Source organism: Cavia porcellus, unplaced genomic scaffold, assembly GCF_034190915.1.
Source record: "Cavia porcellus strain 051 isolate PalLab524CR breed Dunkin Hartley unplaced genomic scaffold, mCavPor4.1 scaffold_6, whole genome shotgun sequence".
Taxonomy (NCBI): domain Eukaryota; kingdom Metazoa; phylum Chordata; class Mammalia; order Rodentia; family Caviidae; genus Cavia; species Cavia porcellus.
The window spans coordinates 74,795,575-74,821,206 of NW_026947489.1; the positions used below are offsets into that span (position 1 = coordinate 74,795,575).

Consider the following 25,632-nt stretch of genomic DNA (forward strand, 5'->3'; position numbering starts at 1 on the left):
CCTTCTCCCCTGTGGGGTAAGGCTCCTGAGTGGGTGTGGGGTGACTCACACAGGGCACGTGGGTGGTAGGCGAGGCTTGCCTGGCGCCAAGGGCAGGTAGCCCAGCCAGTTCTGCCTCTGCTGCCTCATTCCAGTCTTCAGACATCCCCAAGCCTGCAATGAAAGCCTCTCACCACCTCAGCCACTGTCCCATTGGGGGGCCTTGGGCTCCAGACATGCGGTGATATCAGAGCAAGGGCTGCCGCATCACTCTGTACCTCAGCAGGTGAGTCTTTGCTGCACGGGGCAGCCAGTACCATCCATGGCCCCTAGGGAGCCCAGAGCATAGACTTTGAGCTCTCTAGGCCTTGGCTGATCTTTGTCCATAAGCTTCCAGGAAGGTTGGGAGAGAGCTGGGTTCCGGCAGGGGGAAAAAGGCATGAACTCTTGGCTGTCGGGCTGTGAGAGCTCAGGCTCTGATGAAGACAGGGACACTCCCCAAGTCTGGAATCCTTCCTTGAGAAGGCAAAAGTCTCATGGCTGCTCAGGGCAGAGTTGGGGGTGCTGTCTCCCTCAGTAGGATTGGAGATGTCTCTGTGGCATGAGTGTCACAGGATTTGGGACTCTGTGAGATGGCTCGGTGCTGGAGAGATATGGGCCCTAGGCACCTGTGGCAGCAACCGCAGGGTGTCCCTGTGGTCCTCTCGGTGCCTGTGGTCTTTACCACTTCAATAGCATGAGAGGCCGTTTCACACAGCACGAGGGCTTGGGAAGCGTGACATTTGACTCGCTGGGAGTGGAGACTGACCCCGGAGCGAGGGAGGGCAGGGCAGCTGAGAGTCCAGCAGGTGAGAACGCAGGTTTTACGGGATGATTCAGGAGCTAATTATAGCTGCTGTAGTCCTGAGCCGGGCTTTTCTGGCCCTCTTCTGCTCTGGCTACCCAGGATGGCCCACGATCCCAGGCAGGGAAAATGGAGCAGCTAGTGGCATGGGCTGGGACTAAGGAGTCCTTAAAGACCGCTCAGCCCATTACTCAGGAGACAAACCCGAGGTCCAGGGAGGGGTAGGACACATGCCTTCATCCTTTTCTCTCTCTCTTGGCACAGCCCAGCCTTTTAGCCTCATTTAGTCAGAGGTCTCTTTGGGCTGGGCCAGGCAATAAAGGCCACTTGTCCTCCTCAGGCTGTGACTGGATACAGGCAGGGCCCCCCAAAGTCCCCTCTGCAGGCTTTTCCACTTGGCTGACCTTGGGCCCCTCCTGAGTGTTCCTGGCATCAAAGTGCCTGTGCTCCAGGGGCAGAGCCCTCCCCTGTCATGCTTCCAAACCTCTGTCCCACCTGATGATAACCTGCCCAGGAGCCTTCCTCAGGAAGTTTTCCTACTGGAGCAGGGTTGCCAGTAACCACCCCGGGTTCATCCCCTCAGCTGAGTTTTTACAGACACCCTTTCCCCGCTTTGTTTCTGTTACTTAGGTTGAGGCTGGCCCCTTCACTGCAGTCACCTCCTGTCCACTCCTCCCTTTCCAGGCCACTCACTCTATATGGCCAGTTGGTTCCCATCCCCATGACCTCCACGCAGCCTCCCCCTGGCTCCTGGGCCACGGGTCTCCTCTTTGCCCCATCTCTGTCCTTCCCAAGGTGTCTGTATCTATGTAACCCCAAGCTTTGCCTGTTCCCTGCTGTCCTGGGTTCAACTCCTAAGTAGAGCCTCTCATGGTGTGATCCAAACTGCTCTGGAGTTGTCCCTGACAAGGGTTCCAGGATCCCTCATCCCAGGAGACCCCAAGAGATCTCCCAGCCTTGCCAGTTCCTTGACACTCACTAATTTGTCATTAACCAGGTCTTTGCCAGGCTGTGCCCCTGCCCGTGTTGCCTTTCCCTCTCAGAAGCCTTTAGGATTTCCTCTGAGACATCTCCTCTCTCTTTGGAAAACATCGCAGTCTGTCTTTCCAGCATCTCTATAGTTACTAGAGCTCAGCTCAGTGCCCAGTTAACACTAAACATCAGTAAAATAGGTTTGGACCAGGGAATGGGCACCCCTGCCTGGCTTAAAGGACTCATCCAGGCAAGAGGGAGTTCGGCATACTGACAAATACTGGCTAGCTGTGCTCAGCTTTGTGGAGAGCACAAGAGGGATGATCAGTGTATTAGCTACTGAGACCATCTGGATTCTGAGAACCTGAAAACACCAGTGGAGCCCAAGGCTTTGTTACTAGAAACATGATGTCTAGAGAAAAGGAGGTCAAACCTGATGTCCAAGTCAAATCTTTGAGCATAGGTCTGAACACAAAATCAGAGTGACATCAAGAAAAGAGAACTGGCTCTCAGAATTCCATATGAAGATCATCAGGGCAGGAGATGGTGAGTGGGGAAAGGCAAGAGGCATGGTGGTCTCTACCTGATATTTTGCCAGGCTTACCTAGAACCAAAGGAGCCGGCAAAGGGAAAAACTGCAGGGGTAGGTCTCCTTGATCCCAGGAAGGATTGGCAATCTGGGAATTTAGAGAGGGAGCTGCGTGTTGCAGGAGGTATGAGCAATAGCTGGATGGTACCATGTGGGAGGTCTGAGTGCCCTTAAAGCTCCACCATGCCCTTAACACCTACTTTGTGATTGTGTTCCAGCTATGAATGCCCACCCCAAGGAGATGGTGCCCCTCATGGGCAGGAAAGCCAATGTGTCCTGTGGGAATCCTGCTGTCCTGACAGAAAAAAGGCCAGCGGAGGTCACACCCACCAAGAAGAGGTAGGACTGGCAGGAGGTACCCATTCCAAAGATCTCTTCCTTTTGGTGGACCGAAATTCTCAAATGTCATCTAGGGTGGCATGATGCCCGACAAGATCTAACTGAGGAAAAGACACTGTATACTTGGGCTTTGCAGGGGAGGTCTGTAGACTGGAACAGTCAGGGAGCTCTCCCCAAAGGGGCTGAGGGGCACTGAGGCAAGAACATTCAGGAAGGCTCCTGGAGGAGGTAAGGGATTGCTGGACACCTGAAGACCAGGAGTAAAAAGTTGGAGGAAACTCCAGATAGCTCGGACTGTCAGTTGGGTGTGTTTTACCTACAGTGCACCTTTCAGCCCATTGTGCACCTGCTGGGTTGCACCAGCTCTGTAGCCCACTTGTATAATGGATCCTTTGGGAAAACCCAGTCCAGTCAGTGTACAAGCATCAGCTGGCAAAGGCAGAAGTTTCTGGGAGACCCAAGAAAAGAAGCAGACAGTCTCAAGATTGCACAGTGTTATTTACTGAGGACTTATAGGCCAAAGTATGTCTTCTGAGACAGCAAGAGAGAAGGATCACAGGTGCCAAGGTAGGAGGAGGGGATTTATATGCTAAACTAGAAAAGGTAAGTGGTGGCCAACTGGAGTATATTTTGCTTTTCTCAAAAATCATTATTGTGTCCAATCTCAGTTTAAAAACAGTCTGAGTATCCACGTTCAGCACAGTACTTCTTGCTGACTGTCTTTGCTATTTTTCAGCTCCAGGGTCACCAGGGGGAAAATAGAGGCTACGATCGAGATGGTTGTAGTCAAGCTGGGTGTCTATGTGGGGACACTAGCAGTGGTACCAGCTCACTGGATGATGAATTGGGATTATGTCAACAAAGTTCTCAGCACAGTGCATGTGTTCATGTGGCCAGAGCTCAGCACATGTTGATGAAGGTAGTGTTTTTGTACCCTCTTTCATCATCATTGCTGTTGTCACTTAGTGGGCTCTTGGAACTGAGGCTGGGCTGGGCTGGTTAGTTCCATTTCCAAGCTGGGAATGCAGAGGAAGCTGGGGTCAGGGAAGGACTTCTCCAGGTTCAGACTTTCTTTTCCATGAGTTGCCTTTTAAGGCAGGTCTCTCTTAGAGCCCTTGACTGATTGGGTGCCTTCTAGATGAGCCATCTCAGACCAGGGAACCACCTCAGCTGTGCTTCCCTCAGACACCAGTGGACCCCTGCTCTAGGCTGACCCATTTTCTTGCCTTCCCTGCCAATCTAGGCCTCCTATTGGGCCAGAGGTAAACTTAGTTCTTTCCTTCCATCTGTTGGTTCAAGTCACAATCATTGAGGTCCAGGGCTGACTCGGTAGGGATTTGGGGATACAGAGAAAAAGCCTACCTACTTCTGCCTAGTCTGAAGGGGTAGATACAAAGGACAATGTTGGAAGTACATGAGAAGAAGCACACTGGGTAGAGTAGGGATTGAGGCGGCAGATCAGTCTGATCCTACGGGCAGTCTCAGGCTGCCTCGTACAGGAGGTAGTAAAGTGGAGACTCGTAGGTAGAGAGGAAGGGAAAGGGTGTGCCATGCAGCAGTTCAGACAGGGACCAGTGAGAAGTCTGAGGTGGCTGAAATACCGGTGAGGAGAGAACTCTTTGGGAGAGAAGAGCCTTACTGGGGCTTGGACGTGGGCGATTGGTTAAGGAACTTAGAAAATCTTGAGAGATGTAGAGAACCATGGAGTGATTTCTCTTGGGAGGGAGGGTATAGTGAATTTGTATTTTAAAAAGGTGATCTGTGAGGATGATGGATTGGAGAGGAGACTGGGGCAGGGAGATCGTGAAGAAGCTGTTGGAAAGCCCAAGTGACAGTTGGTAAGGTCTGAATCTGGGTGGTGACAGATGAGAGGAGGGGGTGGATCAGAGAAGTATTAGTGTCATGTGACCTGTTATGGGAGGGAAGGGAGAAAGAAGAGACATTTCCTTCTGATTCAATGAGTTGGAGGGATGGTGAGGCCCTCTGATATGGCCCTTGAGGAGCAGAAGGAACACGGTCAGGAGGAATGAACCAAGATCTGGTATAAAACATTGGCTAAGGGTGCTTATGAGGCATCCAGGTAGATGTCTAACATGGAGTGCAGAAGAGGAAGAGAGAGCTGTGGGAAACAGAGATGTAACAGGTGTCAAAGAAGCATGAAGACTTCATGGAAGGAGCAGAAATATCCCTGAGCTGGGCCAGCAAGGACCATTTGTCCTTGCTATCTTCCTGGTCTCCCTTCCGTCCCATTTTGCTAGGTGGACTTGGACATCTTGGCAGGATTGAGGATGGGCTTTGAAGGAATTCTATTCTAGGGGTTCCTAAGCAGGACCTGTCCAGCTGCCTCTTTGGAGCCCATCCCCATACATAAATTGACTCCTGGCTCAACTCTACTGGCTACATTGGCCACCTTTCCATCAGTTAGACAAAATACCTGGCATACACATCTTAAAGAAGGAAGGTTTATTTTGGTCTACAGTTTGTGGTGGAAGGGTAGAGGAAAGCTGTGCATCTCCTGGTAGCTGGGAAGCAGAGAGAAAAGAAAAGAATGAGAGAGAGGGACAGATAGACAGACAGACAAGAGACACCAAACACTTCCTTCAAAGATGTATACCCTTGATACCTCCTAATAGTCAATTCAGTATAAATTCATCAATAGGTCAATAAATTGATGAAGTTAGTGTCTTCATGACCCAGTTACCCCTCTATGTTTCACCCGGGAACACTACTTCTTTGAGGCTCGAGCCCCTAGAACACTTCACACTTAAACTGTGACATTGACCACCTGATTGCCTGATCCAGCCAGCTGAGGTGCAACTTTTGTCTCTTAAAGTCTGTTTGTGGCCCTCATGCAAAGGTTGGGGATCTCCCTGAGAACTGGTTACAAAACTTAGGCTTAGAGAAAACAAAAAGTACACACTATATGCAAAGAAAGAGAGCAATGTTGACCACTAGGTAACTATGTACTAATGGTGGAACTGAAGGCACCAGCAGGTATGTGTGTGTGTGTGTGCATATGTGTGCCTGTAATTCATGGACCTCAACCGTCATGCTATTCTCTGTGAAGTCCAATGCAGGACCAGAGATGCAGGCTGATAGGTGTGAAGGAGCTGGCCTTACAGAGCTCGGAACACTTGGGCAATTCTCAGAACAAGGCAGAAGGTCAGATAAGGTCTTCCCTAGCTGTGGCATTGCTTCCCGGAGGGACAGAAATGCAGGAGAAAGGGCTTAGTGCTGCCTGTGCACCTGCATTAACAACACCCTGCTGACTCAGGATACAGATAGGAATAAACAATCAGCATCTGTAGCAGTTCGAATCCCAGATGTCACATGGGCAAGACTGTACTATGTGCTTACGATAGTGGGTGGGAAGTGGGTATGAAAGGTAAGTAGGGCTACCCACAGGGTTCCCCCAGGTGTCTCCCACTAGTCTCCTCACATCCTGTGTGCCTTCCCCAGCACAGCCCTTTCCTTACTGCCCAGGAAGATGTTGTCTTGCTGCTTCCTCTGTCTCTGGGCTTCCCCCAAGCCACAGGCCTACTTAAGACCCAGACTGCATCTTCCCCACCTGTGCCCTACACTGCTTCCTTACCTTGAGCTCCTAGAGCCCAGTCCCTCTCCAGAGAGCTAGAAGTTGTCATCAGAATGGTGTCGGCCCTGGTCGAGGTCTCTGAGGATGAGGTTCATAGAACGATCATGTGTCCTCTCCCCGTTCCCTAAAAAATGTTCTATTATGAGCATCTGGGTAGGTTTGAGCAACAGGTGTGTCAGTGAAGGAGGAGGCTGGAAATGGAGAGGAGTGGGTAAGCTGACAGGCAAGCAGCCCAGCCACTCAGCAAGGGTGAGGGCCTGACGTGGTGAAATGATTCTTCTCCTTCACTGGCCTCAGGCATGGGCTGGATAGATGTGCTTCTGACCTGGCTTCTTAGACCATTTGGAGGTTTCTTTGAGCCCTTGCAGGAGGCCTTGAAGAGGGAGGGAGATGGAGGAAATTCAAAGGACCCCTTCTCAGCTCCTTGTGCAAGACTGAGAGCTTTGGGAAACAGTACGGTAAAAGTCACATGAAGGATGCAACCTTTGGACAGTGTTTGCAGGAGGGTTGTACTGATCTGCCTGGGCATTGGTCCTATCAGCAGGTATCTTCATTTATCTACCCCACCTACCCCCTGACTACTCATCACCCATCCATTCATCCATTTATTTCCCACACATCCTCCCACAAGGTAATACTCACCCATCCACTCATCTGTCCATCTGCCTGGGCTGCCAGTCTTCATTCTGCTATCTTTCCCTCATCACCTGTCCTCCCATTCATTTGTTCAGTGAGGTCTTTTGATTGTTAGCATCAATGCTGAAAAGTCAAGAAGGATTTTAGGGAATCAAATATAATACAGTTATTGTCGCTGCCATCGATGAATATGTGGCTGAAGATAATAGATTGTTCAGAGTCAGGAAAGATGTGGCCTCAAGGCACTATGCCCTGTTCTCCCCTGGGGTCTCATTCTGACCAACCCACTGGACAGCAGCTCTGTTTAATACTATATCTCCAGTTCCAGGAGCAATGCCTGGCACACTGCAGTGCTCAATAAACTGTATAAATGCACCACTGAGAAACCCAGATAGGTAGGGTAGGATGTGGGCCTCACAGGGACCAGACCACTGTCTTAAAGAAAAAGCTGTTGGTACAGATTTAGGGCCTGCTTAGAGAGGATTTGGCAAATCTCAGTCAGGATGTTTGGGACTAAGCCTCCAGGAGATGTGTGTGAGTGATGGGCTGCCATAGCAGAGTGGGGCCAGTTTTGGGGTGGTGGTTCTGGGCCACTTCCAGAGTGCAGGGGAGTGGCGATCAGAATGGCTAACCTCTGAAGCCCACTTCAGCTAGATGTCCAGAGGTGGATAATCCTAGAGCTGTCCTGACTCTAGGTCCACTGTTTAGGAATTGTCTGAGCTGATCATCACCTATTCAGGTAAGGATGCTTGGAGCAGAGATGAAAGGTAACCACACAGGAGGAAGAAGCAGAGGCATGTTAGAACCCAGGCTTTGAGTTCCCAACCAAAGATTTACATCTTCCCATTCTCTTCTATTCTGGCATATTAATGGTACATGTATATATCATATAATCAAGTCAATCTTTTTTTTTTGGTACCAGGGATCAAGCTCAAGACCTTGTGTTTGCCAGGCCAGCACTTATGCTGCTGAGCTAACCCCCCAGACCCTGGTCTTATATTTTGGAAGAAAAATTTGCCTCTAGGTCAGGTTAGAAGTTTTCTCTTGATGGGCAAGAGCCAGAAGATACAGGCCAATGCTCTCTGCCCTGTTTGTGGGTGAACTCTGAGCTTTCTAGGCTCATCTGTGAGTGGAGAACAGGAGGGACCCACCAGGTCAGCATGAGTCTCTCCTGCCAGCTCCACCCTGAGAAGTGGCTGTGTTGGTCAGCCTCCTTTTGAGACTAAGTCCTACTGCTAGTTTGGCCAGAAACAAGCCCAGAGGACTGAGAGCAGAGCAGCGTAGACACTAGTCACCAAGTTCTTCTATCCTGGGGGGTGGGGTGACCGTGGATGAGCTGCTTCTCCATGTCAAATCTCAGATGCTTCATGTGCAGAATGGGCCCAGTAGCCCTTCCTTGTTGCCCTGCTTGTGAATTTTATAGGGCTACATTGTGCTTTGGGAGCTTTCCCAGGGTCTTATGAGGAGGGGAGAAGGGATGCTGGTCCTCCCGGACCTTGGGAGAAAGCAAGCAGGCACCAAAGGTGTTTGGAAGCCCAAGGCCTGGAGAGAGGCCCAGCATCCGGGAGGCTACTGTGCTGGAGAGGTCACAGGGTTGGTGACTGTGCCACAGCAGCTGCTGCAACTGACGTCACTCTTGGTGTGATCCCAGTAGGCATCAGAAGGCTCATCTCTAAGTGTGCAGTTGCAGTTTCCAAGGTCACACCTATCTGCATCTGTATGTATGCGAAGGGTGCCTGACTGTGGCTGCCTGGGAATTTCCAGGTTGTACGGGCCCAGCCCCAAGGAGAAGCTCTGCTTTTCCTCTCCACGGCCTGACACAGTTTCCTGGGTTTCCCTTCCTGATGATGCGGTGTTGTCAGTCCTCTCCCCTGACTCTCAGGTCCTTCCTGCTTATAGCAGCCTTCTTAGCCTGTCTGCTGTTATGACAGACAGCACAGGTGCTGATGACAGCAATTGAGAGTGGAGGGGTGGACCATGCTGGAGCAGCCAGGCCCACTCCTTTAGGAGCTGGCATAGAGCCCGTGGTGTGCTCTAGGAGCTTCCCCTGCATGCCCTCACGTCATGGCCGTGTTTTGGGGACATCTGGGTGAGAAGGAGGCTCTAGCTCATGTTGTTCTCTCCCCATCTTTGAAGAGCCTTTCATACCTGGAGACAACCACAGTCCTCAGGTGCTAGGCACTCACCCCAGGAGTGACTCTGGGGTTCCTCCACCCAGTACTTCTATCGATGAGAGTCACTCAGATTTGAATCCAGGCTCTGCCAGGAACCTGTGGGTGGCTGTAGACAAATTTTTACCCCAAAGCCTCCCAGGGCCAGACTGTGACATAAGAATGAGGAAAGAGCCCAAACCTGGGGCTGCTGTAAGGGCTGGAGGAGGCTGATGTGGCACAGGGCTAGCCAAGGGCGAATGCTTCATGTGCTGTGACTCACAGCTGGACAGGTCCTACCCAGGTCTAATGGCCTTGTCTGGATGTCCCCTCAGTGCTCACTTCTTCCTGGAGATAGAAGGCTTCGAGCCCAATCCCACCGTCACCAAGACATCCCCGCCTGTCTTCTCAAAACCGATGGACTCCAACATCCGGCAGTGGTGAGTCCTGCCCTGCCTGACCTCTCCATCCGGCAGGAGGCCAGTGATGGGCACTGGGCCACACGGCCAATCCTGGTTTAGCCTGCTGCCACTGTAAATTTTCAAAACTTGTCCTCTGCACTTCCAGCCTCTCTGGCAACTGTGATGACATGGATTCCCCTCAGTCTCCTCAGGATGATGTGACTGAGACCCCATCCAACCCCAACAGTCCAAGGTAAGTCAGGTCCTTCCCTTCATCCTACCAAGCACACTGAGGAGCAGTGGCAGAGGGACAGGTTCCAGCAACTTACAGGAAAGGGAAAAGGCCACCATTCCTGAGGTTTGGGGACAAATGTCTGGAGGTGTAGGCCCATCTAAATGATACTCTTTCATTGCAAAACACTCAAAGCTTTCCCCCAGGAGCCTATAGTTTAGGTCATGGCTATGCACAGTTTGACATATACCCTTCTTGATCATTCCTCCGCATATCCAGACACTTATTTCAATACATGTGATTGCACGTAGACAGGAACAGGAGTCTGATAGGGAGTCCAGGGCCAGAGTATGAATAGCAGGCGTCATAAGCCATGGGAGATGCTGGGAGGCTGGTGTATGGCCCTGGAGAGTTAGTAGCTGTGATAGGGGAGAGAGTGTGGTAGTGAATTAAACATTTTCTGGCCTTAGTGCAAACCAGGCCAAGGAAGAGAAGAGGCGGAAGAAGAAGAGTCTGAAGAAGCGCATCTTCTCTGCAGTCTCTGAGGGCTTTGTGGAGGAGCTGGTGGAGCTGCTGGTGGAGCTGCAGGAGCTTTGCAGACGGCGTCGCGGCCTGGATGTGTCTGGTTAGTGCCTGGCCCTGGAAGACGATGTAGGCCTGGGAATCCCCACTTGTCTCTGTTTGGCTCCTGCTCCATCTCCTGTGGGCTGGAGTGTGACCACCCTTGAATGCTGGGCTGGTGACCTTGAACTTGACTCTGAAAGCAATGGGGAGCTGTGGATGGGTTAGGCAAGGAGGGTCATGCTCTGGCTATTGCATGGAGGATGGGGTAAAACTGGAGAATCAGGACTGAGACTCTGAGTAAGGCTCGGGGAGGGGAGCAGTTCTGTGGAGTCTTTAGGCAGGGCACTGCAGGACTCCAGGACATGGGGAGAGAGGGAGGGGGAGGAGTACCATTTGGATATGGGTCACCTGATGGGGCCCTGACTGTCTAGGGGACCAGGACAGAAGCAAGTTGAAAGGGAGAAGATAGATTCTAAAGACCGGGAGGAAGGAGAAGTCAGGGTGGAAATGGCGATTCCAGTGTGAGGAGCTGGGGAGGAATGAGACCACCCCCAAACCGGAGAAGGTGCAGCGGGCAAGAATCAAGGCCTCAGATAAGGCTCTCACAGACATGAAGAAGAAAGGAAGCCGAACCAGAGGAAGAACTGCTGAAGAGGAAGGAAGAGACCAAGGAGTGCGGGGTCAGGGAGACTCACACAGGCCAGAGGGGACAGAGCAGGATCTTGAGGTGCGAGGCTATGGCTCCTGCCTCTCCTGGGCTGGGAGGGCCAAGAGTAGCTGGTCATTTCTGCCTATGCTTCCATCCTATGACCTGCCCATAGACTTCCTCATGCACAAGCTGACGGCTTCAGACACGGGAAAGACCTGCCTGATGAAGGCCTTGCTAAACATCAACCCCAACACAAAGGAGATCGTGCACATCCTGCTCACTTTCGCAGATGAGAACGACATTCTGGACCAGTTTGTCAATGCTGAGTATACCGAGGAGGCCTACGAAGGTACCCTGCCCACAGGGGCTGTGCAGATGGGGGTCTCCAGGGTTTCCAAGGCCACTGCTGCCTGTATCATGCAGAGGCTTTGCTGCCAGCAGAAAGCCCAGCACACACGGCATGGTGCTGGGCAGGCAGCAGGTACTTTTCTCATTCTTTCTTCTTTCTGCAAATGTGTGGTGCTAGGCATCGTTGTCAGTACTGGAGTACAACAGGGAACAAATTAGACTAAGGCCACTGCTCTAAGATAAAATAAATTTAGACAGAAAATTTTATGAAAATAAAATAAAAGAAGCTAATGGGGCAGAAAGAAATGGGGTGGGTAACTTTAGAGTGGGTGGATGGAGAGGTACCTTGACCTGCAGAATGAGAAAGATCTGGAGTAAAACAAGGACAAGAGCCCCGAAAGGAAATGTCTTGGTGTGTTTCAGCTATGGAAGGAGATTGGAGATGAGGCTGGAGAACCAGGAAGGGCTATAAGAAGACAACTACTCGTGTCATTATCACTGTGGTTAACTGTCTCTCTTGGGTCTCAGTTTTGTGGCTTCCATTGAGGTGGGCCATGGAGGCAAAATTTGGACCAAGACTGGAGACACAGCTCTGGAAGAACACAGGCCTAGCAAATACAGATTCCTGGCTTTGACTCCTAGCACTGGAAGAAAGACAGCTCCAGAGTGAATAAGCTGTATGTGCTCAAGTGCACATCTGAGGTGTTGGCCTCAGAACTGCCCACTAAATTTAGGCACTTTTGGCAAAAAGGAAGGTTCGTGGTGGCCCCCTGCTGGTGAGCCAGGTCCACTGTAATGCAGCTTTCCCAGGTGGGGTCTAGGGTGGGCCCTTGACCCTTCTCAAGGGAGAAAGTCACTTGGATTTATTATTTGAACTCTGCAGACTTTCAAGTGGGATTTAGTTATATTTAAGAAAAATCTAAGGGTCGGGACAGTCTAGAAGCAGTGGAGGAAAGGAGAAGAAAGCCAGGAAAGACTGCCGTGCCTGAGCTCTGAGCACACACAGAGCTGCTGGTAGTCACGGCAAAGAGCAACGCTGGATGCATCATTTAGCGTTCTTACCCCATCAGGAGTTGACACGAGTCCTGTGGATGGCAGGGTGTCAGGCCTGTGTCTCCAGCTGACTTGTCCTGATTCTGTTCCCCTTACGGTCCTCTCGGGTTTCCTCTTTCTCTCAGGACTGCAGGGACACACAGACTCACCCCTGCTGGCAGTGGGGCCTCCCCCACCCCTCTGATGAGGGCAGTCTTGCTATGCAGTGCAGGCAGGCCTAGCCTCTGCTGCTCTCCAATATAGCTGTCTTCTTGCCTCAGCCTCCTCAGTGCTGAGATTACAGGCATGTGCCACTAACTTCTGCTCAGTAGGCTCCTTTTGAGGTCAGGGATTCTTGGATGTCCTTGAGGACAGCTATGAAGACCGTCTGCTGCCCAAAGTTGACTTGCTAGTGCTCTTGAGGTCTCTCATCTGAGACACTGAATTTTTTTTTTTTTTTTTCCGGAGTGAATGAGTGGAGGACATTAGTGTCTCCATTAAGGTTCTGCTGTTCTGGCTTCACATCCTTGCTTCTCTCCTTCTCTGTCTCCCCTTGACCCTTCCTTCTTCCTCAAATCCATCTCTTGCTGGTGGGCTCGCAGAGGGTTGTAGGTGCCACTCTGGTCTCAGGAGTGGCGAGGAGCAGCTGTTCCTCTTTCCAACAACCCCCCCAATGGCCATCAGTCGGCTCCTGACGTTATTATAGTTGGTGATTTTAGAAAGCCCCACCCCTTAGTGCTGAGGGGCTTCAGGACCAGAAGGCCGCGTGTCACGGGGGTCTCAGGACCCAAGTGAACCCCCTGCACATCCCGCCCGGTCCACAGGGCAGACGGCTCTCAACATCGCCATCGAGCGGCGCCAGAGAGACATCGCGGCTGTGCTCATCGCCGCCGGGGCCGACGTCAATGCCCACGCCAAGGGAGTCTTCTTCAACCCCAAGTACCAGCACGAAGGCTTCTACTTTGGTGGGTGCGGCCCTGGCCCAGGTGGCCGTGGGACAGGCATTGGGGAAGAGGGAGGAAGGGCTCGCTCTACACTCTCCTACTCCTAGTAGGAGTAGGAGGCGCTGGTGGGCTGCAGAGCCCTCTGCTGGGTAGAGGTCCAAGGCCTGGGAGGACAGAGCTTGACCAGGAAGCCGCTGGGTCAGAGGCATCTGAGCAGGACCCAGGGCAGACCTGAGAGTGGGGCTGGGTAGGTAAAGTGGTGCTGGGTGGACCGGAGACATCTATCTGGGAGCAGTCTGCAGGGAACAGAGCTGGGAAAACATCAAGGGGGCAGCCCCGTTTCACAGAGAAGCGGTGGCTCTGGAGGGGAGGTGACTTCCCTTGCCTAGTAAGGCCTTGATGTGGCTGGATGGCCCAGCTTCTAACTCTGGCCTCTCAGGACTGCAAACAGGGAGTCACAGGTGGGAGCAGGAACATTTTGGACTCACAAGTTGGGGAGTCCCAAAGCAATTGAGGTTAGATATGTCAACCTAAAGTACAAGAAAAAAAATCAGAGTCTCCAAATAAAAAGTACTGATACTTATTTGAGAAGAGAAGAGCAGCTTGAAGCTGCCGACAGGGACCTGTAATGGAAACAGCCACACCACAGCCAACTAATTGTGTGTTCACACAGGCGGAGGAGAGTCCAAGGTTTTAAAGACGAAAACTAGGAGGCTTATGCCAGACATATTTAAACAGTAATCTGGCTACAATGATTAATAACAAGAGCAGAGTCAGTTCGAGGGTAGACAGATGACAGGTCTTGGGCAGATGTCTTTGTACAAGTACTTTTTGTCCAAGGTCATTGCCACCCCTGTGCAACTCGTGGTTGGTCCTGTTGTTGATAGTTATGATCAAGACATCATGTGTAAAAGCCCCCTTTTCTCATCCTCCCTGCTTTGTCTACTTTTTTTTTTTTTTGGTGTTTTTGATGGATTGACATAAGCGATTCCATTTTGACTTTGACATGGGTCACAGTTCTTTCATGCATGCTCTGGTTGAAAATAAGTTGAAATGTGTAATTTCCCTGTGGTGAAATTCACTTTAGTGTAGAGGGCTGTCATTTTCACAAATTCTCATAGTTGTGTGGCCACTGTCAGAACAGGAAAAGTGACTAGGGGCTCCATTAGGCCAAAATCTTTCTTTAAGAAATTGGTATTAAAACCTTTTTCTCTTACCCCAGCTGCTGTCTACTAGCCACTGATTTGTTTCCTCCTCTGGGTGGCTGTTTAATCAGTAGGTGGGGGAAGTTCTGCTTACCCTGGAGAATAGGGTGGGAGGAAGAGAGAGGCTGGAGGACAGTGGGAGCCCTGGCATCAGTCCTGGTGTTGCAACAGGTGCTGTGCGACTAGTTTGGAGTCACTTGCCTTCTCTTTTCTCAGTAAAAATGAATCAAGTGCTTACTGTCTGCATCAGGCTGCATTCTAGGTGCTTCAAATATATAAGTAAACAAAACAGAGTACAAATATATAAACAAACAAACAAACAAAAAGATCTCTGCATTCTAGGTGTGGAGAAAGACCATCAGTAAAAAACAGTATAAATAAGAGTTTATAGACTGTGCTAGAAGTGCTATTGAAAAACAACAGCAACAAAAAAGCGAAGTAAAGCAGAGGAAGAAGAGCCGGAAATTCTGTCTGGAGCTGGAGGGAGAAGACTTGTTCAGTTTTCTATTTGAACAAAAAACTGAAGGAAATGTGAGTGGGTGCTGCAGTGTGCACCCCCACAGGTAGAGCAGCCAGCCTATATAAAGGCCATGAGATAGGAAAGTGCTCAGTGTGTCTGTGGAGAAGGAAGAAGGCCTTTGAAAGCAAGGGAGGAAAAAAAGGAGGGAAGGTGGCTAGGAGATACAGGATTTGAGGACTGTTTTGAAACTTGAGCTTTAATTCTTCATAAGATTGGAAATGTGAATAGGCTCTATCTGTCTGTTGCACTGAGCATAGCCTTGGAGAGCAAGGTGGCAGGTGGTGGGGGTGGGGAGCAGGGGAGCGGTTAGGCAGCTCTTGCAGCTCTTGCAGGGATCTTCCCCTGGACAAGGAGCAATGCGATGGGCAGGTAATGTGATTGCTGATGTGGTTAGGGTATGGGCTCGGGGCCTGGGGACCACTGCTTCTGGCTCATGAAAGGGCTGAGTCTTGGAGCTCCCCTTTCTTCAGGTGAGACACCCCTGGCCCTGGCAGCGTGCACCAACCAACCTGAGATTGTGCAGCTGCTGATGGAGAATGAGCAGACAGACATCACTTCGCAGGACTCCCGGGGAAACAACATCCTTCATGCGCTGGTGACAGTGGCTGAGGACTTCAAGACCCAGAATGACTTTGTGAAGCGCATGTATGACATGATCCTGCTCAAGAGTGGCAACTGGGAGCTGGAGACCATGCACAACAACGATGGCCTCACACCCCTGCAGCTGGCTGCCAAGATGGGCAAAGCTGAGGTGGGCTATGGCTGCAAGGTGACTGGATGTTGGGGAGGCACACTGTCCCTCTGCTAGCTCTGGGGCCTTCCTGAGGATCCCTCAGTCTACGGCCTGATGGAACCAGGAAGGTTTCATCCTTAGGTCTAGCTAAGGTGGGTTTCTGAGTGACCACACCAGGGAGGTACAGCCTGTGGGTCCTCACTCTGGCTTTTGGTCCCACTCTCTGTGGTTCTAACTCTTGTCCTGGGACTTTCTCCCTGGTCCAGACTGGGGGAGCCCTGAGGCTGAGCATTCCTGCATGGTAAGCAGAGACTGGGTATCTGATCCTTGAACTCTTTGGCCTCTTATGAGGATGAGAATTCTGCATAGTAGCCCAGAGCCAATGGGAGAGAGCTTAGTCTGTGGATCGTGACAGAACTCTGAGAATAATATTCCTAGCAAAGGCCCTTGTGCCTTCTGTGATGGGGCTCAGAGCCTTGGTGAAGTCTTGGACTGTTCTGAGCTCAGACAGGAGCCATGTCTCAGTCTGAGCCCAAAGCCAAGGCTCATATTCTTCTCAGAGGACAGATCTAGAGGTCCCAGCCTCTTCTGCTACCTCTGAGTCTGGCAGGGCACTCTGCACCCATCCATCTCCCAAGTCAGCTGCTCTGAGGCCCTTGGGTCTGTGCCTGTGGTCATGACTGGGAATCACAAGGGACCTTTTGATTCTCTTGTGGGGGAGGAGGAGTTGGAGAATGAATTGAACAGAGATGGAATTGTGTCCTGGCCTCCTCTTCCTTCACCTACCAGCCCACATCACGGCTTTCTGGGCTTTGAGGCAAGTCAGATGGCAACTGCAGATCAAGCTTTCTCCAAGGGCTTCATCCCTGCCTGTCACTGTGACATGGGCTCTCCTTGCCTGCCCAGCCCAGGGAGACTGATTCTCACATGGAGATGGCCCAGGACCCTTATCCCCGTTCAACAGCTGACAATTGTTCCTCTTCCTGTGCCTAGATCCTGAAGTACATCCTCAGTCGGGAGATCAAGGAGAAGCCGCTCCGGAGTCTATCTCGGAAGTTCACGGACTGGGCCTACGGGCCTGTGTCGTCCTCACTCTATGACCTCACCAATGTGGATACTACCACAGACAACTCTGTGCTGGAAATTATCGTCTACAACACAAACATTGATGTGGGTCCCCAGGGTGGGCCAGGAGGGCAGGGAGCAAAGGCTTGACCTCAGCCAGGAGCTCAGGGGGAAGTGGAAGGACCAGACGCCACCAGTGTCCAGTGTCTGCAGTCCTTCAGTCCTTTGTCTCAGTGCCAGAGGCAGGCACCGGAAGGTCAGGGCCTGGTGCTGACGCTGTCTCAGCTGTTCCTGGGCATCCTCAGATTGTGGACTAGTGTTTGGAGGTTTGGGAGCCCCCAAATCCTGGGCAGTTTGGGTTTGGGTGAGAGGTGGTGTTGGTCACCTCCACCTTTTTTTTTTTTTTATACCTGGGATTGAACTCGAAACCTCCTACTTGCCAGGCAAGTGCTTATGCCACTGAGCTAAACCCCTGGCGAGTCACCTCCATCTTGTATCTCTCCCACTCTCACTGCCAGTTTATACAGCCTGGCTTGGAATCCTTTTTTTCCTCAGCTCTAGTTTCTGAACATGAAGGTCATAGAGTGCACAGCTGGAGCAGTTCAGGGCCTTCCTGGAGGAGGCTGGAGAGGGGAGAGAGTTTAGCTAGAAGGGAGGAGAGAGGGTCACCTCCAAGAGATTTCAGCTTTTGGGTAACGTGAGGAAGCAGGCTGGGCTTCATGCTTCATATCTTACCACAATTCTGCTTCTCAGGGCCTACCTCAGCCAGGGTCTCCCTGGGCCCTCACGGCAGCCTGGCTGGGAGGGTAAGAATTTTATAGATGAGAGTTCTGGGGCCTAGAGAGGATTAGCAGCTGTCCTGAGGTCACACAGGGAAGGGAGCAAATTGGGACTGGAACCTTTTCCTAGCTCTCACTATGCATTAGATTCTCCTGCCGGAAGTCTCAAGCTTCTGGGCATTTGGCTGATACTGGCAGGAAGGAGTCCTAAGAGCTGGAAATTACTCTCTTAACATTTCCAGCTAAACCAGTCCATACCACATCAGACTGGCCCTGGTCCAGACTGACTCAGAGCTCTGGAAATGGGCCCTCCCTGCCTCTCTCATCTCTGTGGTGACTGGTGGCATTCTATCCCCAGAACCGGCATGAGATGCTGACCCTGGAGCCCCTGCACACGCTGCTGCGTATGAAGTGGAAGAAGTTTGCCAAATACATGTTCTTCTTGTCCTTTTTTTTCTATTTCTTCTACAACATCACCTTGACTCTCGTCTCTTACTATCGTCCCCGGGAGAAGGAGGTATGTGGGTCCTTGGGAGCAGAGGGGAGGTCAAAGCTGGAGGAGCTTGGAGCTGTCCCATTTGTAGACAGGGAGATGGAGACCAGAGAGTCCAAGAGATTTGCACGATGTTCTTCATTAGTCGTCCTTCAGAGTTTCTAGGGAACTGAACACGTCTTTGGAGGTTAGCTGGGGTTGGCTGTGGGCGCTCAGCCTTGGGTGCTCAGCCCCAGGCTGACTCAGGTTGTAGGGAGAAGTGAGGGATTAGGAGCTCCAAGTCCTGCCAGGTTTTTTGTCTGACTCTAGAAAGAATTGGGTGCTTCCACTATGAGGGCTACAGGAGGAGTGTATGTGGGGGGTGGGGAGGAGGGGGTGGGGGCGATGGGGTTGATTGGCCAGCCTTCCCAGGATGCTGGGCCTTAGTTTTCCATGTATAACTGGGGCACAGTCTGGGCTTTATTTACCTTGTTAGGTGGCCCTGTTGAGTGACTAGTGATGAATGGTTCTGGGAAGGACAAATGGAATGGACTATGTGGGGTTCTTAGCACAGACTTGCTTGATCCCCTAGCCCTAGAGTGCTGGGTTTCCACTGAGGCAGGGGATAGGGATGCTGTATCTTCTCTTACCCTCTACAGAGATAGGGTTTCATGCAGCCTTTGGTCTTGCTTGAGGTTTTGTCACACCTATATGTCATGATTCCTTGGGTGGGACACTGGCCTTCCTGCTGACTCTCATGCTCACTCTCTCCCTCCCTCCATCCCTCTGTCCCTCATCCCTCCTTCCCTGCCTCCCTCCCTCCTTCCTTCCTTCCTTCCTTCCTTCCTTCCTTCCTTCCTTCCTTCCCAGGACCTTCCACACCCGTTGGCCCTGTCACACAAGATGGGGTGGCTGCAGCTCTTAGGGAGGATGTTTGTTCTCATCTGGGCAACATGCATCTCTGTGAAAGAGGTGAGTGGGCACCTACACCCTTCCGGACTTCCCTGCTGGGGACAATAGGCCTGGCTCCCACTCTTCTCCCCGCATTGCCAGCACTATTGAGGGTGTTGGGAAGGTATTTTCTTTCTAAAACTTATATGCTCAAGTTATAACACATGAACAAATGAATAAGGAAGGCCTGTCCTAGTTACCTCACTCCCTCCATCCAGCCATCCAACTATTAGTTTTTATCTACTCAGCTACTCACTGTCCATATTCCTCTACTCACCACTGCTCATTGTTCTGGGCATTTGCTTTCTCTTATCCACTCATTCATCCATTCAAATATCCATGGAACTTTACCACTACCCATCCATTCTTTATCCAACCATCTTTCTATCTATCCATGCGTCCATCCATCCATCCATCCATCCTTTGATATGTCAATTCAACCAACCAACCAACCAATGAATTAACTGGCATATTCTTAGCACCCTTTACTTATGGGGCTCTGGAGGAGGTGATGGGGTAGAGTGAACTCTTTGAGTTCACTATCTGATAGAGATGTTATATGGGTATAACATCTAGACTTTAAGGTAGAATTTGAAAAGGCCCCAGTGGTGAGAGGAAGGGAGATAATTGGGAGCATGGGAGGGAGGAAAGCCTTGAAGGTAGGGATGGCATTTACTCTGATACAGTAGGGTAAGGTACGAAGGTACTGGGGATCAAGAGCAGCAAGTCTGACCATAATAGGAAACAGTATAGGTAACTGTAGTGATTGGTTTGAGGATGGGGATGAAGAATTAGAGAGATAAGAAGTTCTGAGGTAGCATCCACTGTCACTGCGAGGTCACCCCTGCTTTCCAGGCACAGGTCCCTTCCCTCCCCTGGGCTGTGGCTTGGCCTTCACACACACACATCCTGCACTGAATCTCAGTCCTGGGGAAGCAACCCCTTCCCAGAGCCTCAACAGAGGCACATGAAGAGGGTGAAGTTTTTTTTTTTTAAATTTTATTTAAAAGGAAAAAGAGAAAAACACAAAACAAAACAAAGCGGTGTAAGGGTACAAGTAATTCAGAACTACAAAAAAAAAGTAAGAAATCACCAGTTAATAGATTACATATTATCATCTTAGAGATAGTTGCTCAAATCACAGTATCAAAGAATACAAAGTGGACATTCAAACAGTGAGACTGCAAACAGTTGTGTTCAATGATCCAACCAAAAACATTAATATGGTCAGCTATTAAACACCCCTAAACACACTTGCTGTTGTATCCTTTAGAGCTCTTTTTATCCCCTCTCTTTTTTACAACAAAATTTACACATTTTGGGCTTTATTACTCCTTAGTTCTTATTACTTTTTTGGGGGGGGAGAGAATAAAGTAAAATATGGCAAAACAAAGCTGTCAGTCAAAACCAAGGATAGACATAGCACATGATGTAAAACAGAGTACACGGTTATCAACAATGGTTATCAACGATGTCTCTTGTTTCCTTAAAAAGAATTGTCTATCTCATTAGATATTATAAAGTTGAACAAAACAGTAGAGAACAAGACCAATAAAACTTAGGCATTGTAAACATTACATGACTTCCAAAGGAGACAATAGTCAAACCAGAATGGGCATCTTAGTGAATCTTACTGCCTTCAAAGTAGTTGTCTATACCCTCAAACTTGATACTATCATACAGAATGGAACAGAGTCTAATCAGTCAAAACAAGTGAGTGGGAGTATTACAGGACTTCAAAACAAGTTAATAGGAAATCAAAAAAAGTTACTATTATATATCCTGCTAATTTTTAAAATATTTCCCCTTAATTAAAACAAACATAAGAAATAACTAAATAATTTTTTTAAAGAATAAGGGAGAGATTGAGATAAAACAGGACATAACAATATAACAATACAGGTCAAAGCATGACTTTTCAGCAACCTAGTGCTAAAGAGGGTGAAGTTTTGCTTTCCTTTTTGGCTTTAGGGCATTGCAATCTTCCTGCTGAGACCTTCAGATCTGCAGTCCATCCTGTCAGATGCCTGGTTTCACTTTGTCTTGTAAGTAGGTCTTTCCCCTTGGTCACACCTCACATTCAGGGCCAAAGTTCACTTTTGTGGTTGCTTCTGGGATATCCACCTTAACTAGTGAAAAAGGCACATAGATGCCCAGGGAAGGAATCAGACACTCCCAGGACAGTGCCCAGTGTCTGGTGGCAGTGCTGGCTGACTCCACCTTGTTACAGAGCCCCAGGAACATGGAAAAGTCATAAGAAGACGGTTTAGCAGTCTTGTAGACTTTTTATAAGACAGAATTCCAGAGCAGCCTTTCCTACTTGCACAGGGCCTCAAAAAGTTGCCATCTGGGGCAACCAATTAGAATTGAAAGCTACCTGAAAAAGTCCTGGGTCTTGTCTGTAGATACCCCTGAAATTCTCAGAGCAGCAAAGTGAGTCACCTGCAGTCTCATGGTCCTTCAGTGGTGTGGGACATCCAGCCTCTTATCATCTTCACTCCCAGCTCATGCAGGGCTGATGGCCACAGTGCCTGCGCCATAAAGCCCAGTTCTGAATGAGGTCAGGTACCGCTGGTGACAAAGTCTGGTGTAACCTCCATCTCTAAGTGAGCAGAGGCCGATTCAGTTTTACTGCTGTGATAATGGAATAGAATCTGCAGCTCAGGATGAGGACTTCTGGGCTCCTGAGCTGTGTCTGCCACCCCCCCTGAAATTTCTCCCCTGAGCACGTAGAAGCCTGGTCTGTGGGGCTGACAGTCTTGGCCCAGTGATTCCAAATGCCTAGGGGTTTCATTATGTGTTTGCCTGCCTTCCAGTTTCATGAACAGTTCTTCATTCTGGAGGGCAGGCAGGTACCCACATGCTCCAGTAAGTGGCTTGACACTGCCCTGGGGTGTGAGACTCATGCGCACCTGATAGCTTTGAGGAAGTATGACGATTCCAGGGAAAACTCCGTTTCCACAGACAGTGGTTTTTTAGTGAATCATTTTGCTCTTTTGCTTCTTACTGTGTTAAGGTAGGGGACACAGGAACCATACTTTCCCACTCCAGTCCCAAATGTAGCTCATCAATCAAATGCTGTTCTTCACTGCACCAGAAAAACAAGCTTGCTAGTGTCCTAGTTTTGAGTAGTCCATAATTGTGGAAATTTCCTAATGTTGTAAGCAAGAGAGTATTTTTAATGAGATGCCTGCAAAAGTGGGAGTATACACACTCTTGAGTACATTTTGATCTTGTATTTTTGGTATATATTGTACTTAAAAAATTTAATTATGACAATGTATACAGAGCATAAAGTACACAGAACCATCTTGACTATTCTTAAGCGTTCATCTCAAAGCTCTGGGGTTCACTGACAATCTCCAGGATGCTTTTAATCTTGAAAAACTAAAACTCTGTACCTATAAAAAAAACTTCCAGTTCCCTTTTTACTGGTAAACAACATTCTACTTTTTGTCTCTGTGTTTGGCTATTCTGGGTATCATATAAGTGGAGTCATATAGTATTTGTCTTTTTTGTTTTTTTTTTATCAGTACTGGGGATCGAACTCACGACCACCTGCTTGCAAGGCAGGTGCTTATGCTGCTGAGCTAAATCCCCAGCCCCAGTATTTGTCTTTTTGTAATTGGCTTATTTCGTTAAGTAAGCATACTTTTTTAAGGCTGAAAAACAGAGTAGGCTTTGAGCAACTCATTTTAATTGGCTTATGAGTATATATGTTGGCAGATTTTATCTTGGTTAAAAATGCATCTATTCACCGCATCTTCAGTCTACATCAGTAGCTCCCAAATCTAGGTTAGAATCATACATCATTTGGGCAATTTAAAGAGTATTTATGGCCTTCTGGGCTGCATGCCAGGATCTGCTGGAGTCCTGGAGGGATCTGTATTTTTTTTTTTTTAAAGTACCTATCAACTTTAACTACCTAACTACTGGCCTCAACTCACATCTGAAGATTTCATCTAGAAGGCTGGAGTTCAGATGTAATTGGATGGATCTGAGGCAGCCTTAAGTGTCCCATCAGAATTGGTCACCAGGGTGCCATCAGGGGTTAGAGTTTGTGGAATCTGAATGTCTGTGCCCTGCTGCTGAGAAATAAGGTCTGTCTCCTGTGTCTCCTGAACAGTTTTATCCAAGCTGTGCTTGTGATACTGTCTGTCTTCTTGTACTTGTTTGCCTACAAAGAGTACCTCGCCTTCCTTGTGCTGGCCATGGCCCTGGGCTGGGCGAACATGCTCTACTACACACGCGGCTTCCAGTCCATGGGCATGTACAGTGTCATGATCCAGAAGGTGTGTGGGGCTGTGCGTGGTGCGGGGATGGAGCGGGGAAACTGAGGTCTGGAGAGAGGAAGCAGCTTCACAAGGGGCAGCTCTCTGCTCTTTCTGCTGAATGCCACAGTCATTTTTTGCTTTGGTCAGGCTTTCCGTGTCCAGACCTTAAAATGCTCATGCTTGCTGGACATTGAGAAGGGACACACTTTGTGAAAAACTGTTCTCCCTCTGGGCAGTGGTGTGCTGGAAAATATTTAACAATTGTTCTGTGGCAATGTGTGTATGGAAATATATATATATGTATATACAATATGCATATATATATGCATACATGGATATATGTGTATATGGATATACACACAGGGAAGTAAAATGTACAAACATGCATTTATTAGAAATAAAATTATAAATTTTACTTACAAAGGGCATGTAACATACAATCTACAGATAATGATAAAATATACAATACACTTTATTATAAATTTCACATAACCAGTTGAGTATCACAGAATAATTTGTTACTTTTATTGAATTTTTATATCTGTTACCAGCCCATGGTTGCAGTTGATGAACGAGTGTGTTCTTTTCTGGTGTGAATGTTGGTTCATATTTTATAAGCAGTAAGATGATAGTGAAACAGTGAAGATTTATGTTGGAACTTTACTTGTTTGTCAGTGATGTGAGCAACTTCTTTTTAAAAAATTTTTTTATTTTAAAGCGACTGGGACAAAACAAAACAAAACAGATCAGAACAAAACAATGCAAGCAACACAAGATTTCAAAGTGAGATTAGAAAATCAATAGTGGCTACCAAGCTGTCTCTATGAAATAGAAATACCATGTTGTTTCTACGAAATAGTTGTCCATGTCTTCACACACAGTGCAACTTCTTTACTGAGTTGGATACTTGGCAAATACTAGAAGAATATCTTGTTAATATGTGTGTGTTATTCATAATATAATGATACAGAAGGACATATTTTAAAATTTAATCCGCCTTAACATTTCTTCTATCACTGTCTTAAATCTAGATGTGGAAACCAACAAAATAATGAGTCAATCTCTCATTTGTAGCATTTACCAATCTTTATGAAAATATTCCTCCTATGCACAATTTCCAGCTAACAACTTCATGTCACTGAACACAGGTTTAGGGTAGACCTGCAGCTACACATCATTACAGCTTTCCCTTCATATGGCTACAACAGTTGTAGCAACCTCAAACCAGAGACAGTTACAAAATGCAGTAGAAGAACTAGGAAGTGATAAGTTTTGAAAATTTATTTTTAACATAATTTACTTATTTATAAGTTTATATGATTAAACTTGTTTTGGAGTACAAATTATTTTTTTCCCTCTGCTTTATTGAAGTATGGTTGGTAAGTAAATTTGTGTAAACTTTAGGTGTGCAGTGTAAGGTCTGTGTACATAGTGTAAAATGATCACCAAGCTTAAGTTAGTTAGCACACTCATCACATCACACAGTTTTTGTTTGTGCATGTGTGATAAGAACATTGAAGTCCTCCTGACACATTTCAAGTATGCAATCTGATAACGTTAACTGTTTTACATTATATCCCTAGAACTTATTCATCTTATAATGAAAGTTTGATTTAGCTCCTAATAATGGCTGTGCTTAACACTCAACCCACAAAACTCATCAAAATTCAACAGTCAGCTCTTGCGAACTGTCAGAGCTGGCTCCAGCACACCACTGCTTCTAGAAGTGTGAGGACAATAGGTGTGAGACCCTGTGGAGAGAGAGAGTGAACTAGAGACTCATCCTGATGCTCCCCAGGAGGTGCAGGAAAGAACCTGGGGTTGGGGCAGACCTGCAAGACTTTCTGGAGGAGGCGGGCCCTAAGCTGAGTTTGGGAGTATCGGGACAAATATGGAATCTTCCAGGTGAAGGGAGAGTAGGGGGGATTAGGGTGAGGTTCTAGGAGAAGATGGGAGGTTTGTGCTCACGTCTTACACTTGAATCTTGTTTGTTTCTTTATAGGTCATTCTGCATGATGTCCTGAAGTTCTTGTTTGTATATATCGTGTTCTTACTGGGATTTGGCGTAGGTAATTAATGCATTATTAATAGCAACTCCTACGAATATAAAGCACTTCATGCAGATGTCATAACTGCAAAGCACACAGCAGCCTCAGCAGTGGCCTTATCAGTTAGCAACGGGACACTTGCCACTTTAGTGTTTTCCAGGCAGTCTCATTTTAAAATTCTCTCCACAACTTGATCAAGGGAAATCATCACCCCTGACTCCAAGGTAACCGAGGCCCACCATTCTTACCTATCACGTTGAGTAATCTGCCTCCCACTTTCATGCTCATGGTCGGTGGCCCTTGCAACCTGAGAC

At 48.6% G+C, this 25,632-nt stretch overlaps 1 protein-coding gene across 1 annotated transcript in view; it reads left to right on the plus strand.

Annotated features, from left to right (window-relative positions):
* Trpv3 (transient receptor potential cation channel subfamily V member 3) overlaps positions 1-25,632 on the plus strand; it is a 32,767-nt gene continuing 7,135 nt past the window's right edge. The window contains exons 1-14 of the mRNA XM_023565020.2: positions 1-265; positions 2,603-2,723; positions 9,437-9,541; positions 9,669-9,755; positions 10,205-10,359; positions 11,120-11,296; positions 13,152-13,292; positions 15,467-15,747; positions 16,723-16,899; positions 17,932-18,090; positions 18,916-19,017; positions 20,968-21,041; positions 23,123-23,288; positions 25,273-25,339. Coding sequence (XP_023420788.1) covers positions 2,605-2,723; positions 9,437-9,541; positions 9,669-9,755; positions 10,205-10,359; positions 11,120-11,296; positions 13,152-13,292; positions 15,467-15,747; positions 16,723-16,899; positions 17,932-18,090; positions 18,916-19,017; positions 20,968-21,041; positions 23,123-23,288; positions 25,273-25,339 — 1,810 coding nt within the window. The 5' untranslated portion in view covers positions 1-265; positions 2,603-2,604. The remainder of the gene's footprint in view (positions 266-2,602; positions 2,724-9,436; positions 9,542-9,668; positions 9,756-10,204; positions 10,360-11,119; positions 11,297-13,151; positions 13,293-15,466; positions 15,748-16,722; positions 16,900-17,931; positions 18,091-18,915; positions 19,018-20,967; positions 21,042-23,122; positions 23,289-25,272; positions 25,340-25,632) is intronic.